Genomic DNA, 13459 nt, shown 5'->3' with positions numbered 1-13459 from the left:
ATTAATCTTATATCAAGATAAAAAAACTAGTTGGTATTGTTTTCAGTATAAAGAGACTTACCTAGTGCTTTCTTGTGAAATCATTTGACTTAATTAAAAAAAATCTTTACTTATTTTAAGACATCTCATCTTGAAAACAAGCAAATTTGTCTGCCAGTGCGTTAAGCAAATTTGTCCTAAAAACAAGCAAATTTGTCTGCCAGTGTGTTGAGCAAATTTGTCTTGATAAGACTCCTTAAAATAAGTTAAAGTCTTCTTAAATTAAGTCAAAATGATCTTTTGAGAGGGCGCTAGGTTAGTCTTTTCATACTAAAAACAATATCAAATAGATTTTTTAATCTTAATATAAGATTAATAACACTTGGTTAGAATTCATTTTTTGCAGTGCATGAGAAGGAAAAATGTAATATTACGTTTTTGGCACTCAATGAGTTAAAAACAAACAAATTTGTCTGCCAGTGCATTGTCAAGATGAACTGCTTCATAGCTCACACCCTTTCTGTGCCCTTTCCTTATATCTGTATCTATGCAGACTTTACTTAAGAGAATTATCCACGATTCAAAGCATTGTGACGTGAAACAAGGGGTTACTCAAAGGTAGGCTGAAAGTTTGAAAAAGTAAACAACTGCCATAAAACGGATCGAAAACGTGTTGTCAATTAAATGATAGGTCACACGTGTTGTCCCATTCCTGTTATTGGCGTTTTGAACCCTTAAACCTTCTGTTCCACCTTCTTTCTGTAATCCTCCTTAGCTTCCTTCAGCTTGAATTTGAGTTCCCCTTGCACGCGTCCTCAGCTCTGCCATATCCCCCTCTCTGAAACCATCTTTTTTCCTGTTTAGAAGGGTCTTGACATTGCTGGTTATCCAAGGCTTGTTGTTGGGAAAGCAGCGTACAGTTCTGGTGGGAACAACAATGTCCATGCAGAAGTTCAGGTAGTCAGTTGTGCACTGTGTGACGACCTCCAAGTCATCTCCATTCTGTAACACACTCCAGTCAGTACACTCGAAGCAGTCTCTCAGAGCCTCATCCACTTCGGGTGTCCACTTCCTGAAGGTGCGTGTGGGAACACTGAAGCCAGGCAGCTCAACGTTAGAAGTGGGGATATGGCTTGTTAGCCACGTCTCCGTAAAGCATAACAAACTACATTCCCTGTACAACTTCTGGTTTCTTACCAGGGCATCCAGTTCGTCAGTCTTATTAGCCAGTGAGTTCACGTTTCCCATCACAATCGATGGAACTGAGGGCTTGTATCTTCTTGAACTTCTTCTCCCGACGCCTCGTCTTCACTTTTACTCCCGCTCTGCAACCCCGAAAGCACCACAGTTCCTCTGGAATGTTGTCGCGAACACAGCCAGCATTCCGTCGTAGTGCGATCAGCTGGTTCCTTGTGTACACAAGCTTGCCATTGCTGGAGCGTTGTAATATGTCCGTATCCATAGGATAGAATAAAAACACTCCTCAAAGTGTGTAATCCAAAAAGTTGCGAAGTAAAAAGTAAACAAAAAGTAGAACAAAGACGTAGAAACAATCACTAAGACACGGAGCTGCTGAGTAGGCTGCCACACCTGACGGCGCCGGAACCGGAGTTTTGTTGATGTTGTTGTAGTGGTGGTGGTGGTTACAGGCTTGGCAGTGGTGGTAGTGGTGGTGGTAGTGGTGGTGGTGGTTACAGGCGTGGCAGTGGTTGTTGTCGTAGTGGTGGTAGTGGTGGTGGTGGTTACAGGCGTGGCAGTGGTTGTTGTCGTAGTGGTGGTAGTGGTGGTGGCAGTTGTAGTTGTTGTTGTTGTTGGTGATGGTGTCACTAGTTGTGAAGATGATGAAGATGCAGGAATGCTTGCTGTAGAATCTCCTAGGTAATTCCAGAAATCAAGTTTAACTCATTTCAGTTGTGTCAGGCAGAGGGTCTACATTAGCCTGGCCTCACCCACCTAGATCTTCTTTCAGGGAGATGTAGTCTGGAACACCATAGTTCATAACCGTTTCCCTCAGACAAGAAACATGTCGGGCCAATCAGCAACGAGAGGGGGAGACAAAACCGAAAATAATTGTGATAAACAGAAGCAGCAACACCTGCAAACGTCAAAAAATGCTGGAACAGTTTGAGAGACAGGCTTGGTTTGAGAGACAGGCTTGGTCCTCTTTTTGGTTTCCACAGAGCCAGCACTGGGTACAAAGATGGGGAGTTTGTTTTACACTGCACTCACTGAATTTATTTGAGAATTGATTAGTTTGTTTTACACTGCACTCACTGAATTGATTTGAGAATTGAGTTTGTTTTACACTGCACTCACTGAATTGATTTGAGAATTGATTTTTTTTAAAAAGCCTGCATGTGCAAAAGGTTTTTTTTTGTTCAGAACAAAAAACGTGCCTTAGTTGTGTCCTGCAGTTGTCAAGTTTTTCCAAAAAAAGGCCTATTTTATTAGGCATCTCTTTTTGCTAATTGATGTTGATGTTGATCTTTTCTGGTAACATAGAACACAGAAGAAATAACATACAGAATAACTAATTGAGGTTCTTCAACGTACCCTGAGGTGCAGATGTGCTGGTGGGTACTGGTGCTGAAGACAGAGCAGGAAGGTTGGTGACCGCAGGAGTGAACGCTGAGGGCTTGATGAGTTCTGGTTGGAACACACAGAGAGCGTAACTTGTCAACAGCTGCAGAAGTAAAGAGACTTACCTAGCATTTTTTCATAAAATCATTTGGCTTAATTTAAGAAGAGACAAAATCATAATAGCTAAAGCTAGACAGCAGATATTGGGGTTACACACACAATGGAGCCTCAATAAACCCCAAATAGATCTGTTTTACTGACCACCAGGTGTTGCAAGGGGGGAAAGGGTGGTGACTGGAGGAGGAGATCTAGTGACCACAGTCCTGAAACATATTGCAGTGGATCTGACATCAAAGAGGTCACAGAGATAATGGACGCGTGTGAGGTCATTGTCAAATATTTGAAAAAGGCCAGTGCGACCACAACTCTACCATATGCCTTAGTTCAAGAATGTGAGACTCGCTGGAATAGTAAAATAGACATGCTGAAATCCGTGAGTAAGCAATATAAAGGAATTTACGAGTCACTTCAAAGCATGGGACTGTCTGAAAAAAGTAATATTACGTTTTTGGCACTCAATGAGTTAAAAACAAACAAATTTGTCTGCCAGTGCATTGTCAAGATGAACTGCTTCATAGCTCACACCCTTTCTGTGCCCTTTCCTTATATCTGTATCTATGCAGACTTTACTTAAGAGAATTATCCACGATTCAAAGCATTGTGACGTGAAACAAGGGGTTACTCAAAGGTAGGCTGAAAGTTTTAAAAAGTAAACAACTGCCATAAAACGGATCGAAAACGTGTTGTCAATTAAATGATAGGTCACACGTGTTGTCCCATTCCTGTTATTGGCGTTTTGAACCCTTAAACCTTCTGTTCCACCTTCTTTCTGTAATCCTCCTTAGCTTCCTTCAGCTTGAATTTGAGTTCCCCTTGCACGCGCCTCAGCTCTGCCATGTCCCCTCTCTGAGCATGCATCTTTTTTCCTGTTGAGAAGGGTCTTGACATTGCTGGTTATCCAAGGCTTGTTGTTGGGAAAGCAGCGTACAGTTCTGGTGGGAACAACAATGTCCATGCAGAAGTTCAGGTAGTCAGTTGTGCACTGTGTGACGACCTCCAAGTCCTCTCCATTCTGGAACACACTCCAGTCAGTACACTCGAAGCAGTCTCTCAGAGCCTCATCCACTTCGGGTGTCCACTTCCTGAAGGTGCGTGTGGGAACACTGAAGCCAGGCAGCTCAACGTTAGAAGTGGGGATATGGCTTGTTAGCCACGTCTCCGTAAAGCATAACAAACTACATTCCCTGTACAACTTCTGGTTTCTTACCAGGGCATCCAGTTCGTCAGTCTTATTAGCCAGTGAGTTCCGTTTCCCATCTGTCGATGGAACTGAGGGCTTGTATCTTCTTGAACTTCTTCTCCCGGCGCTTCGTCTTCACTTTTTACTCCCCGCTCTGCAACCCCAAAAGCACCACAGTTCCTCTGGAATGTTGTTGCGAACACAGCCAGCATTCCGTCATTAGTGCGATCAGCTGGTTCCTTGTGTACACAAGCTTGCCATTGCTGGGCGTTGTAATATGTCCGTATCCATAGGATAGAATAAAACACTCCTCAAAGTGTGTAATCCAAAAGTTCGAAGTAAAAAGTAAACAAAAAGTAGAACAAAGACGTAGAAACAATCACTAAGACACGGAGCTGCTGAGTAGGCTGCCACACCTGACGGCGCCGGAACCGGAGTTTTGTTGATGTTGTTGTAGTGGTGGTGGTGGTTACAGGCTTGGCAGTGGTGGTAGTGGTGGTGGTAGTGGTGGTGGTGGTTACAGGCGTGGCAGTGGTGGTAGTGGTGGTGGTAGTGGTGGTGGTGGTTACAGGCGTGGCAGTGGTTGTTGTCATAGTGGTGGTAGTGGTGGTGGCAGTTGTAGTTGTTGTTGTTGTTGGTGATGGTGTCACTAGTTGTGAAGATGATGAAGATGCAGGAATGCTTGCTGTAGAATCTCCTAGGTAATTCCAGAAATCAAGTTTAACTCATTTCAGTTGTGTCAGGCAGAGGGTCTACATTAGCCTGGCCCCACCCACCTAGATCTTCTTTCAGGGAGATGTAGTCTGGAACACCATAGTTCATAACCGTTTCCCTCAGACAAGAAACATGTCGGGCCAATCAGCAACGAGAGGGGGAGACAAAACCGAAACTAATTGTGATAAACAGAAGCAGCAAAGTCAAAGTCAAAAAGTCAAAGTCAGCTTTATTGTCAATTTCTTCACATGTTCCAGACATACAAAGAGATCGAAATTACGTTTCTCACTATCCCACGGTGAAGACTAGACATATTTTACCAATTTAGGTCCACAGACAAACATAACATTCAAGTAAACAAAAAAGTAAGTAAATAAGTAAATAAGAGGGCACATATAATAATGAAAAAATAAGAGCAGCAAAATTTGGTTGAAATTGTGCATAGACAGTCAATAAAATACTAGTGCAAAGTCAGGCCAATAAAAAGGCTTGGGTAGTTCTGTTTGACCCTAAGTAAGAAAGAAAGTGGCATAGTGGTGCAAGTTATGTAAGAGCAGCAGAAGTTTGTGTTTTCAGGACAACAACACCAAGTTGTAAAAGTACAAGTGTGCAAGTGTGCAAGTGGAGTAGTGCAGGCGGCCATTTTTGGTCCAATGTCCAGGATGTTATGTAGCTGAGGGTGGAGGGGGGGGGGAGAGGAGGGAGAGTTCAGCATCCTTACAGCTTGGTGTATGAAGCTGTTGGTGAGTCTGGTAGTGCTTGGGGGGCGCAGGCTTCTGTACCTCTTCCCAGAGGGCAGTAGATCAAACAGATTGTGAGCGGGGTGACTTGCATCACTCACAATTTTGGTGCGCCTAGCTTGGTGAGGTGGGTGGTGTAAATGTCCTTCAGGGAGGGGAGTGAAGCACCAATAATCCTTCCAGCTGTGTTCACTATGCTGCAGGGCTTTCCTGTTTTATTCAGTGCAGCTTCAGCCCCACAGCGATACAGCTGGAGAGGATGCTCTCAATGGTGCCTCGGTAGAATGTGGTCATGATGACTGGTGGAGCACTTGCTCGCCTGAGTTTTCATGGGAAGTACAGGCGCTGAGCTCTCTTCACCAGTGATGCAGTGTTGGTGGTCCAGGAGAGGTCTTCACTGATGTGCACCCCCAGGAATTTGGTGCTGCTCGCTTTCTCCACCACAGCACCGTCGATGGTCAGTGGCAGGTGTTGGGTGTGACCTCTCTGGAAGTCAACAACAATCTCTTTGGTCTTGCTGGCGTTCAGCAGGAGGTTGTTGTCCCTGCACCACGTCGTCAGATGGTGGACCTCTAACCTGTATTGAGTCTCGTTAAGCCCTTAGTGATGAGACCCACCAGAGTTGTGTCGTCAGCAAATTTCACTATGTGATTGTTGCTGTAGGTTGCAGTGTAGTCATGCGTCAGCAGGGTGAAGAGCAGCGGACTGAGCACGCAGCCTTGGGGGGCCCCTGTGCTCAGTGTGATGCTGCTTGAGGTATTGTTGCCAACACGTTACTACTTGGGGCCTCTGACAGAGGGAAGTCCAGTAGCCAGTTGCAGAGGTAGGTACTGAGTCCCAGTTTGTCAAGTTTACAGATGAGTTGTTGTGGTATTATGGTGTTGAATGCAGAACTGAAGTCTATAAACAGCAATCTCACATATGAGTCTCTTTTTTCCAGGTGGGTGAGGGCTGGGTGGAGGGCAGAGCAGATTGCATCCTCTGTAGACCCGCTTGGCTCGGGTATGCAAACTGGAAGGGGTCCAGGGTGGGGGGAGAATGGCTTTGATATGTGACATGACAAGCCGCTCAAAGCACTTCATGATGATGGGTGTCAGTGCCACAGGGCGGTAGTCATTGAAGCAGGATGGAGCAGTTTTCTTAGAGCACAGGTATGATGGTGGCAGCTTTGAAACATGATGGGGCGATGGCTTGCTTCAGGGAAGTGTTAAAGATGTCTGTGAAGACATCCTTAAAAGCTCCCCTGGCGCAGTCCTTCAGCGCACAACCTGGGATGTTGTCTGGACCTGTTGCCTTACGGGTGTTGATAGCAGCAAGTGTCCTCTTCACGCTGTCGGCAGAGAGGCACAGGGGCTGCTCATGTAGAGGGGGATGGGTCTTCTGTGGGCAGGTGCTGTTTTGTGCTTCAAAGCGAGCAAAGAAGCGGTTCAGGTTGTTGAGCAGAGGGATGTTGCTCTCACAGCTCTGTGGCGCGGGCTTGTAGTCCGTGAGGGCCTGAATGCCCTGCCATAGGCTTTGTGCGTTCCTGCTGTCTTTGAAGTGGGTGGTTATCTTGTGAGTGTATTCCTTTTTTGCTTCCTTGATGCCACGGGACAGGTTGGCTCTCGCTGTTTTCATGCCAGCTTCATCCCCAGCTCTGTAGGCTTTGTCTCTGGCCCTCTGCAGCCTGAGGACATCCCCTGTCAGCCATGGCTTCCAGTTAGCCCGAGCGATGATGTCTTTTGTGTGGGTCACATCATCGATGCACTTGGTGATGTAAGAGGTTGCAGTGTCTGTATACTCCTCTATGTCTGTCCGGTTGTTGTAAGTGGCTGCCTGCTTAAACATTTCCCAGTCTGTTGTGTCAAAGCAGTCTTGAAGAGCATCGGAGGCTCCCTCAGGCCACACTTTTACCTGCTTACGAACCGGTTTGTTCGCTTTTACCCTTTGTCTGTATGCGGGCATTAGCATAACAGTGATATGGTCTGAAAGTCCAATGTGGGGGAGGGGGGTGGCTTTGTATGCCCCTTTGTGTGTAGTGTAGACCAGGTCCAGGATGTTATCTCCTCTTGTTGGAAAATCAACATGCTGGTGTAGCTTTGGAAGTACAGTTTTGAGATCAGCATGGTTGAAATCTCCATTTAAGATGGTGAAACCGTCTGGGTGTGCCGTCTGTTGTTCACTGACAGCCTGGTACAGTTCACTAAGAGCCGCGTTCTTATCGCTGTTGTTGTTGGTAGGCGGGATGTATACTGCGACTAGCAGAATCGCAGTAATTTCCCTTGGCAGGTAAAAAGGACGGCACTTTATGATCATAAACTCTGCCAGTGGTGAGCAGTGTTTGCATACTACTACAGTGTCCCGCACCATTAGTCCACGGATGTAAACACAGATTCCTCCTCCTCGTGATTTACCTCCCTTTGCAATGGCCCTGTCTGCTCGATAGCATGCTAGCTGCTCCAGTTGTACAGCAGAGTCCGGAATGTTGTCATTTAACCAAGTCTCAGTGAAGACGAGCACACAGCAGTTACTTACTGTCCGGTTCGTTGATCTCAGCAGTCGTATGTGATCCATTTTGTTGTCCAGTGATCGTACATTTGCCAGGAGAATGGACGGTATGGCTGGGCGAGTTGGGGCTGGCCGCTAGCCTGGCCCGGACGCCTCAGCTTGCCCCCCTCTTCTGCTTCCCTCGCGACACCGCTTCCGACGCTTTCTTTCCGGGGGAGGAGTAGCAGGCGAGTCCGGTGTTGTTGCAGGCCGGAGTAGTTCCTTTAGCGTCTCTGTTGCAAAGTCCAGAACGCTGCAAAACTTGCTTTTGCAGATGTCAATTAAAAACTGCCTGCTGTACTTGTAGTACGACGTAGTAAGACGAGACGAACACGTAAAACTATCGGACAAACACTTTTTAAACGAACAAAACACCGTACGGTTGGGACAGAGAGAGGTCGCTGCGTGTGTACGCGCCGCCATCTTGGATCCACAACACCTGCAAACGTCAAAAAATGCTGGAACAGTTTGAGAGACAGGCTTGGTTTCCACAGAGCCAGCACTGGGTACAAAGATGGGGAGTTTGTTTTACACTGCACTCACTGAATTTATTTGACAAATTGATTAGTTTGTTTTACACTGGACTCACTAAATTGATTTGAGAATTGAGTTTGTTTTACACTGCACTCACTGAATTGATTTGAAAATTGAGTTTGTTTTACACTGCACTCACTGAATTGATTTGAGAATTGATTTTTTTTAAAAAGCCTGCATGTGCAAAAGGTTTTTTTTTGTTCAGAACAAAAAACGTGCCTTAGTTGTGTCCTGCAGTTGTCAAGTTTTTCCAAAAAAAGGCCTATTTTATTAGGCATCTCTTTTTGCTAATTGATGTTGATGTTGATCTTTTCTGGTAACATAGAACACAGAAGAAATAACATACAGAATAACTAATTGAGGTTCTTCAACGTACCCTGAGGTGCAGATGTGCTGGTGGGTACTGGTGCTGAAGACAGAGCAGGAAGGTTGGTGACCGCAGGAGTGAATGCTGAGGGCTTGATGAGTTCTGGTTGGAACACACAGAGAGCGTAACTTGTCAACAGCTGCAGAAGTAAAGAGACTTACCTAGCATTTTTTCATAAAATCATTTGGCTTAATTTAAGAAGAGACAAAATCATAATAGCTACACTCTAAAAAATGATTCATGAGGTTAGTAGATGAAACTTAAAATAAACAACATTTTCAACATAAAAAAATAACTTTGTTACATGTACATGTATAGGTGAGTTGACAACTTAATTTAAGGAGTTTGTCAAACTGAAAAAGAAAAAATCTGTCTCAACTTATTAACATATGGATTTTCAACACACAGTCTTTCTTCCACCTAACAATAGATAATTATTAAGTTAGTGAAACTTGTAGATCTCGTGATCAAACTTATAAAGCTGAGTAGCCTACTGGACTGAACGTCAGAACCTTCCAGACCACGCGGTCCACGCCTTAGCAGAAATGAGGGAACAGGATCATGCACATCCGAAATCAAAGGTACGTGCTAAGTAGGCTATCACATTTATTTTTGTTTTACAAGCATCAGCTATCAAAATACGGCACACAGTGCATATACATTGTTGTCACATGACAGTACATATTATTTTAACGTTACAATTTGCCTTTTTGCTAATGTGAACAGTTGAACAACACAAGATGGATTTTAGCTAGCTATCTAGCTGCCTTCCATGTTATCTACCTGAACCATTTGAAAAAAATATGACCTTTAGGTAGTTGGCGTCTTCCAAGTTACCTGCAGCCTGCTCTAATTTGGAGTTAGTAATGTAATTTTTAACTATCTGGTGTCTTCAAATTTTGTTATGTTTTGTTTCACCGTGGCGGCTGAATGACCGTGCATTTAACATTTTAACATTAACGTTAGTTCACGTGGTACGCAAGTTTCCACTGGGTGTATGGAGATGAAAAGGCAGTGTCGGAGAGAGGTGTAACAATTATTTTTATTTTTTTATCTGAAGCCTATGTTCTTTGATTTTTTTGTGCTTCATAATGTTCTCCAAGGTCATAGACCAGTTGCACATTTTGATTTCGTTATTTGTTATGTAGGGTGGCTATTAAACATGATGCCGTCCAGAATGCGCTACGTTTTATGTGGGGGGATGGACGGTGGGGGGTGCGCGAGCAGAGTCAGGTGTAGGTGGTGTAACGCGGGAAAACAAGTTTGGGAACCACTGGGTTAGGCCAGTTTTTTTTTTTACTGTGCATAAGTTTGAGGAATCAATCAGTCAATCCGTGTCTACAAAACACATTTTAGATTTTGTTCATCCTTCATTTGCTTGAGCCATCCATAGCAGTACATCAGGTTATTATTATTTTTTTATTTTTTATTTAACAATGTTAGATAACGGACATGTGTCATTGCTTTGTATGTCCACATGTTGCGTGTCCACCTCATTTTCTTTGAGCTTGCGGGGGTTTTTCTGTGTTAAATTTGAACAGTATGACACAATGATACAAAAAGGCAGCATTATGATGGCAAAATAAGTTATTAGGCTACTGTTTGCTGGGAAAGCTGTGGCAAGCATTAGAGCTCTGAATCGCCTATAAATTGAGTAATAGGCCTACTTTTTTTACTTTAAAAAAATGAATTGTATCTGTAAAATGTGCAAATTTGAAACACCAAGAAAGACTGATCTCTTAAAGGGAAACTTGGCAACTATTTCAACGTAATAAACCCGTTTAGAAATCATTTGATGGTTAAATGATCTGTTTCGGTGAAAATGGTGACTTTTCCCCTGCCCCTAGTGTCCCCAGTATGAAAACCAACCTTGCAACATTGAGACTACCGTCCAGGAAAGAGAAGTGAGATTCAAGAAACTCGCTTTTAAATCGCGTTTCTTACCTTTGTAATATCCACATTGTCAGCCAACTTATGCCAACCGTTTTGCTAGCTTGTAAACAAATCCATGTGCTTTATCGCTACCTTTTTCCACAGTTTGAAATAGCATAATGCACAATTTCTCCAGCAGAAGGGGAAATCCTGCCAAGTTTCCCTTTAAAGCATTATAGACTTAGACACGCCATGATGGAAAACATTTTTTGCCTTTCTCCTTGCCTTTATTGGGAGTGTTATTGCTCATTTAAAACATTAGGGCAGCCTACGAACACATCTGTCAAGAAATCACATTTAATGAGCTAAATCAATTGATTAGAGTTCCCATACAGATGCGCAGATAAAACACAACCAGTTCCACAACCAGTTCCATTGAGCTATGCCACAAGAAAAAAAAAGTGTGGGTGGGAATGCCCATGAAAATTGGGCTTTGCTTTGCCTCCTTCCTCTGATAGTTGGAGAAAGAATACCAGAGAGTGATCCAAAATGGCTGGTCCTTCTTAACCTAAAGGACATAGTTGAACTTGTTATTGCCTCTGTTCATACAGACTCAACTATGTTACCTTGACAGCAAGATTTCTGAGCATCGGGCACAGATTCCAGGCAGCTTTCCCACAGCAAACACTAATTCCGAGCATCATTTTCTAGAGCACTACCCACACTACCCACTTCTACAGGTTCCATGTATGTATCTGCTTGTTAGTTTGACAAAAAATGATTTTAAGTTAAGACTGAAGACTTGGTGTGTAGTTTGTTGATTTAAAAAAATATCAGTGTTGTGTGAAAGCCAGTTTCTTTCTGGATCAGTGTTTATGTTCTTTTTGATATTCAATGTTTAGAGGATTTGACTGGATGTAATCTGCTGTTACTCTAATTGAAGTGATATGGTTTCTCTTACAGATGCCCCAATGTCTCAATTAGCCAAACTCCCGTGATTATTCTTCAGGACCATGACATTCGCAAAACTGGACTTGCCTCATGGGAATCCCCTCGCGACTGTGGCTGAACTTGAATCAATTGTGAGAGAGACATTTGAGCTTAACGGAACTTCGCTTTGCATTATAAGGATGCAGGTTTTGGAGATGAATATTTTTCTCTTACCTCAACAAGTGAACTCAAGGACAAGGACACAATAAAGGTGATTCACGTTGTTGAACCTCCTACATATACTTTTGATGTTTACTGATCTGTACAGCACCATTGAAAATGAGACTTCCATCCATACCTCCGACCATCCTTCAGTGACCTCCATCAGTCCTAACAGCAGTTGCTCTACTGGATCGGCTGATACAGTAATCCTCCCATCACCTGAACACACGACGGTGGCGCTTCTCAGTGTTGGCCTACTGAGTTTTTCAATACCTCTCGTTTGCCTATGACACAGAACTTGTGCTAAGCGTCCAAGAAATGAAGCTTTCAAAAAAGAATGGAATTTAACTGGTATTAACCTCAATCCTCCCAGATATCCTTGAGAAAGTGGCTGAAACTGTCTTTCAGTATGGGGCCTACCCAACAAATGCACAATTGTCTGATGTTGCTTTAGCACTAGTTCAAAAGCATCCTTCCCTTAAAAGAGGGATCATATAATGGATGCTATGGATGGCTACAAAGACTAAAATATAAAATGGGAAATTATAGATCAAAACTGAGAGAGGCTAGGATGTCCTGGAAGTTGATGTGAACTCTATCGAAAGAAGAGAGCACGTGACCGAGCACCTGCAAAAGTATAAAAAAAGCCAGAAGGGCAGAGGTGAACTATTTACCCCTCACCCACAAGGAGAAACTGAAGGAAGCTTGGAAAATGAGAGACTGAACCTGTTTGATGAAGTAAAACAAGAGGGACAACCATCAGACCATCACGGAAAAGATGGCGAAGACTTTCTCCATTCAGAGGCAAGAAATCACAATGAAGCACCAGCAGTCAGTGACTTAATAGGCCGATGGCCTGTTCTTTTGATGCAGCTCAGGTAAAGCATTTTTTCATAAAATGGTTTGCAGGTTATGTGCTATATTGGGGTCAATGTTTTAATATTGTGCCTTTTATTTTGTGCCTTTATTTTACAGATAAATGAAGAATTCTCCGCATCTCTACCATTAACCTGGCCAAACTGGACCAGTATTCCCCAAAAATAATTGCCTTGGTGTCCCTCAGAAGGAGGGCTGCAAAATAAATATTCCAGCTTAATAAAGAACATGTTGCTAGAGGTATGAATGAACATAACAGTTAATTTCAAGTAGAAAACAACTTTTCTTATAGGTCATGGCAAGGCCTAAGTAGCTCCCGCCTATATAATTACTAAAACAGGAAACAAAACAAGTTAGATTCAAAAGCAGTCCTTAGATTAAAATGGCTCTTTAAAACATTTGTTGAAATACTAGCAATTGAATTGAGTTATAATAGGTTTCTTTTCTTTATCAATTTATTATTTCATTTTCCAGGGTATCACTAATTGCTATAGTCCAGTCATAAGTCATCCTTCAGCTATTCTCATTGAGAAGTGGTAATTATTAAAAGCCTGTCTTCAAAAATTCTTCTTAGGATGATTCTGTGGAAATGAGAAGTTTAGGTTGCTATTTGTGCCATCATTGTGTTCCTAAAAGAAAAAGAGGAAGACCTCTTCAAAGAGGTAGGTAAATCTGAGTAGTGTATAGTGTTGTGCATAAGTTAAAGCGTGGCTTTCCAAAATGTATCCTCACGGTGTTTTGTGAATGTCCCCTAGTCAAACTTTCTCGGTTTTCCTTTAAAACCATAATTACGTCCAGCAAGGACTTTTAAGCTTGTCT

General features: G+C 43.1%; 3 protein-coding genes across 12 annotated transcripts in view; 1 reads left to right on the top strand and 2 right to left on the bottom strand.

The window, feature by feature from the left end:
* LOC125297247 (NACHT, LRR and PYD domains-containing protein 12-like) overlaps nt 1-13459 on the bottom strand; it is a gene marked incomplete in the record, with an annotated part of 868465 nt that overhangs the window by 293820 nt on the left and 561186 nt on the right.
* The window catches only part of LOC125297245 (NACHT, LRR and PYD domains-containing protein 12-like), a 666703-nt gene that overhangs the window by 232958 nt on the left and 420286 nt on the right, over nt 1-13459 (top strand). The window lies entirely within an intron of this gene.
* Nucleotides 1-13459, bottom strand: part of LOC125297287 (mucin-5AC-like) — a 59602-nt gene that overhangs the window by 22858 nt on the left and 23285 nt on the right. For all 3 annotated transcript variants that reach the window (XM_048247570.1, XM_048247569.1, XM_048247568.1), the window contains exons 7-8: nt 8750-8842; nt 2533-2625 (exon numbers count right to left, since the gene is read on the bottom strand). In XM_048247570.1, the coding sequence (XP_048103527.1) occupies nt 2533-2625; nt 8750-8842 (186 nt within the window). The remainder of the gene's footprint in view (nt 1-2532; nt 2626-8749; nt 8843-13459) is intronic.

Source organism: Alosa alosa, chromosome 7 (assembly GCF_017589495.1).
Source record: "Alosa alosa isolate M-15738 ecotype Scorff River chromosome 7, AALO_Geno_1.1, whole genome shotgun sequence".
Classification (NCBI taxonomy): Eukaryota; Metazoa; Chordata; class Actinopteri; order Clupeiformes; family Clupeidae; genus Alosa; species Alosa alosa.
The sequence above is the reverse complement of the archived record's forward strand: the minus strand, read 5'-3'. Positions and strand labels throughout refer to the sequence as shown.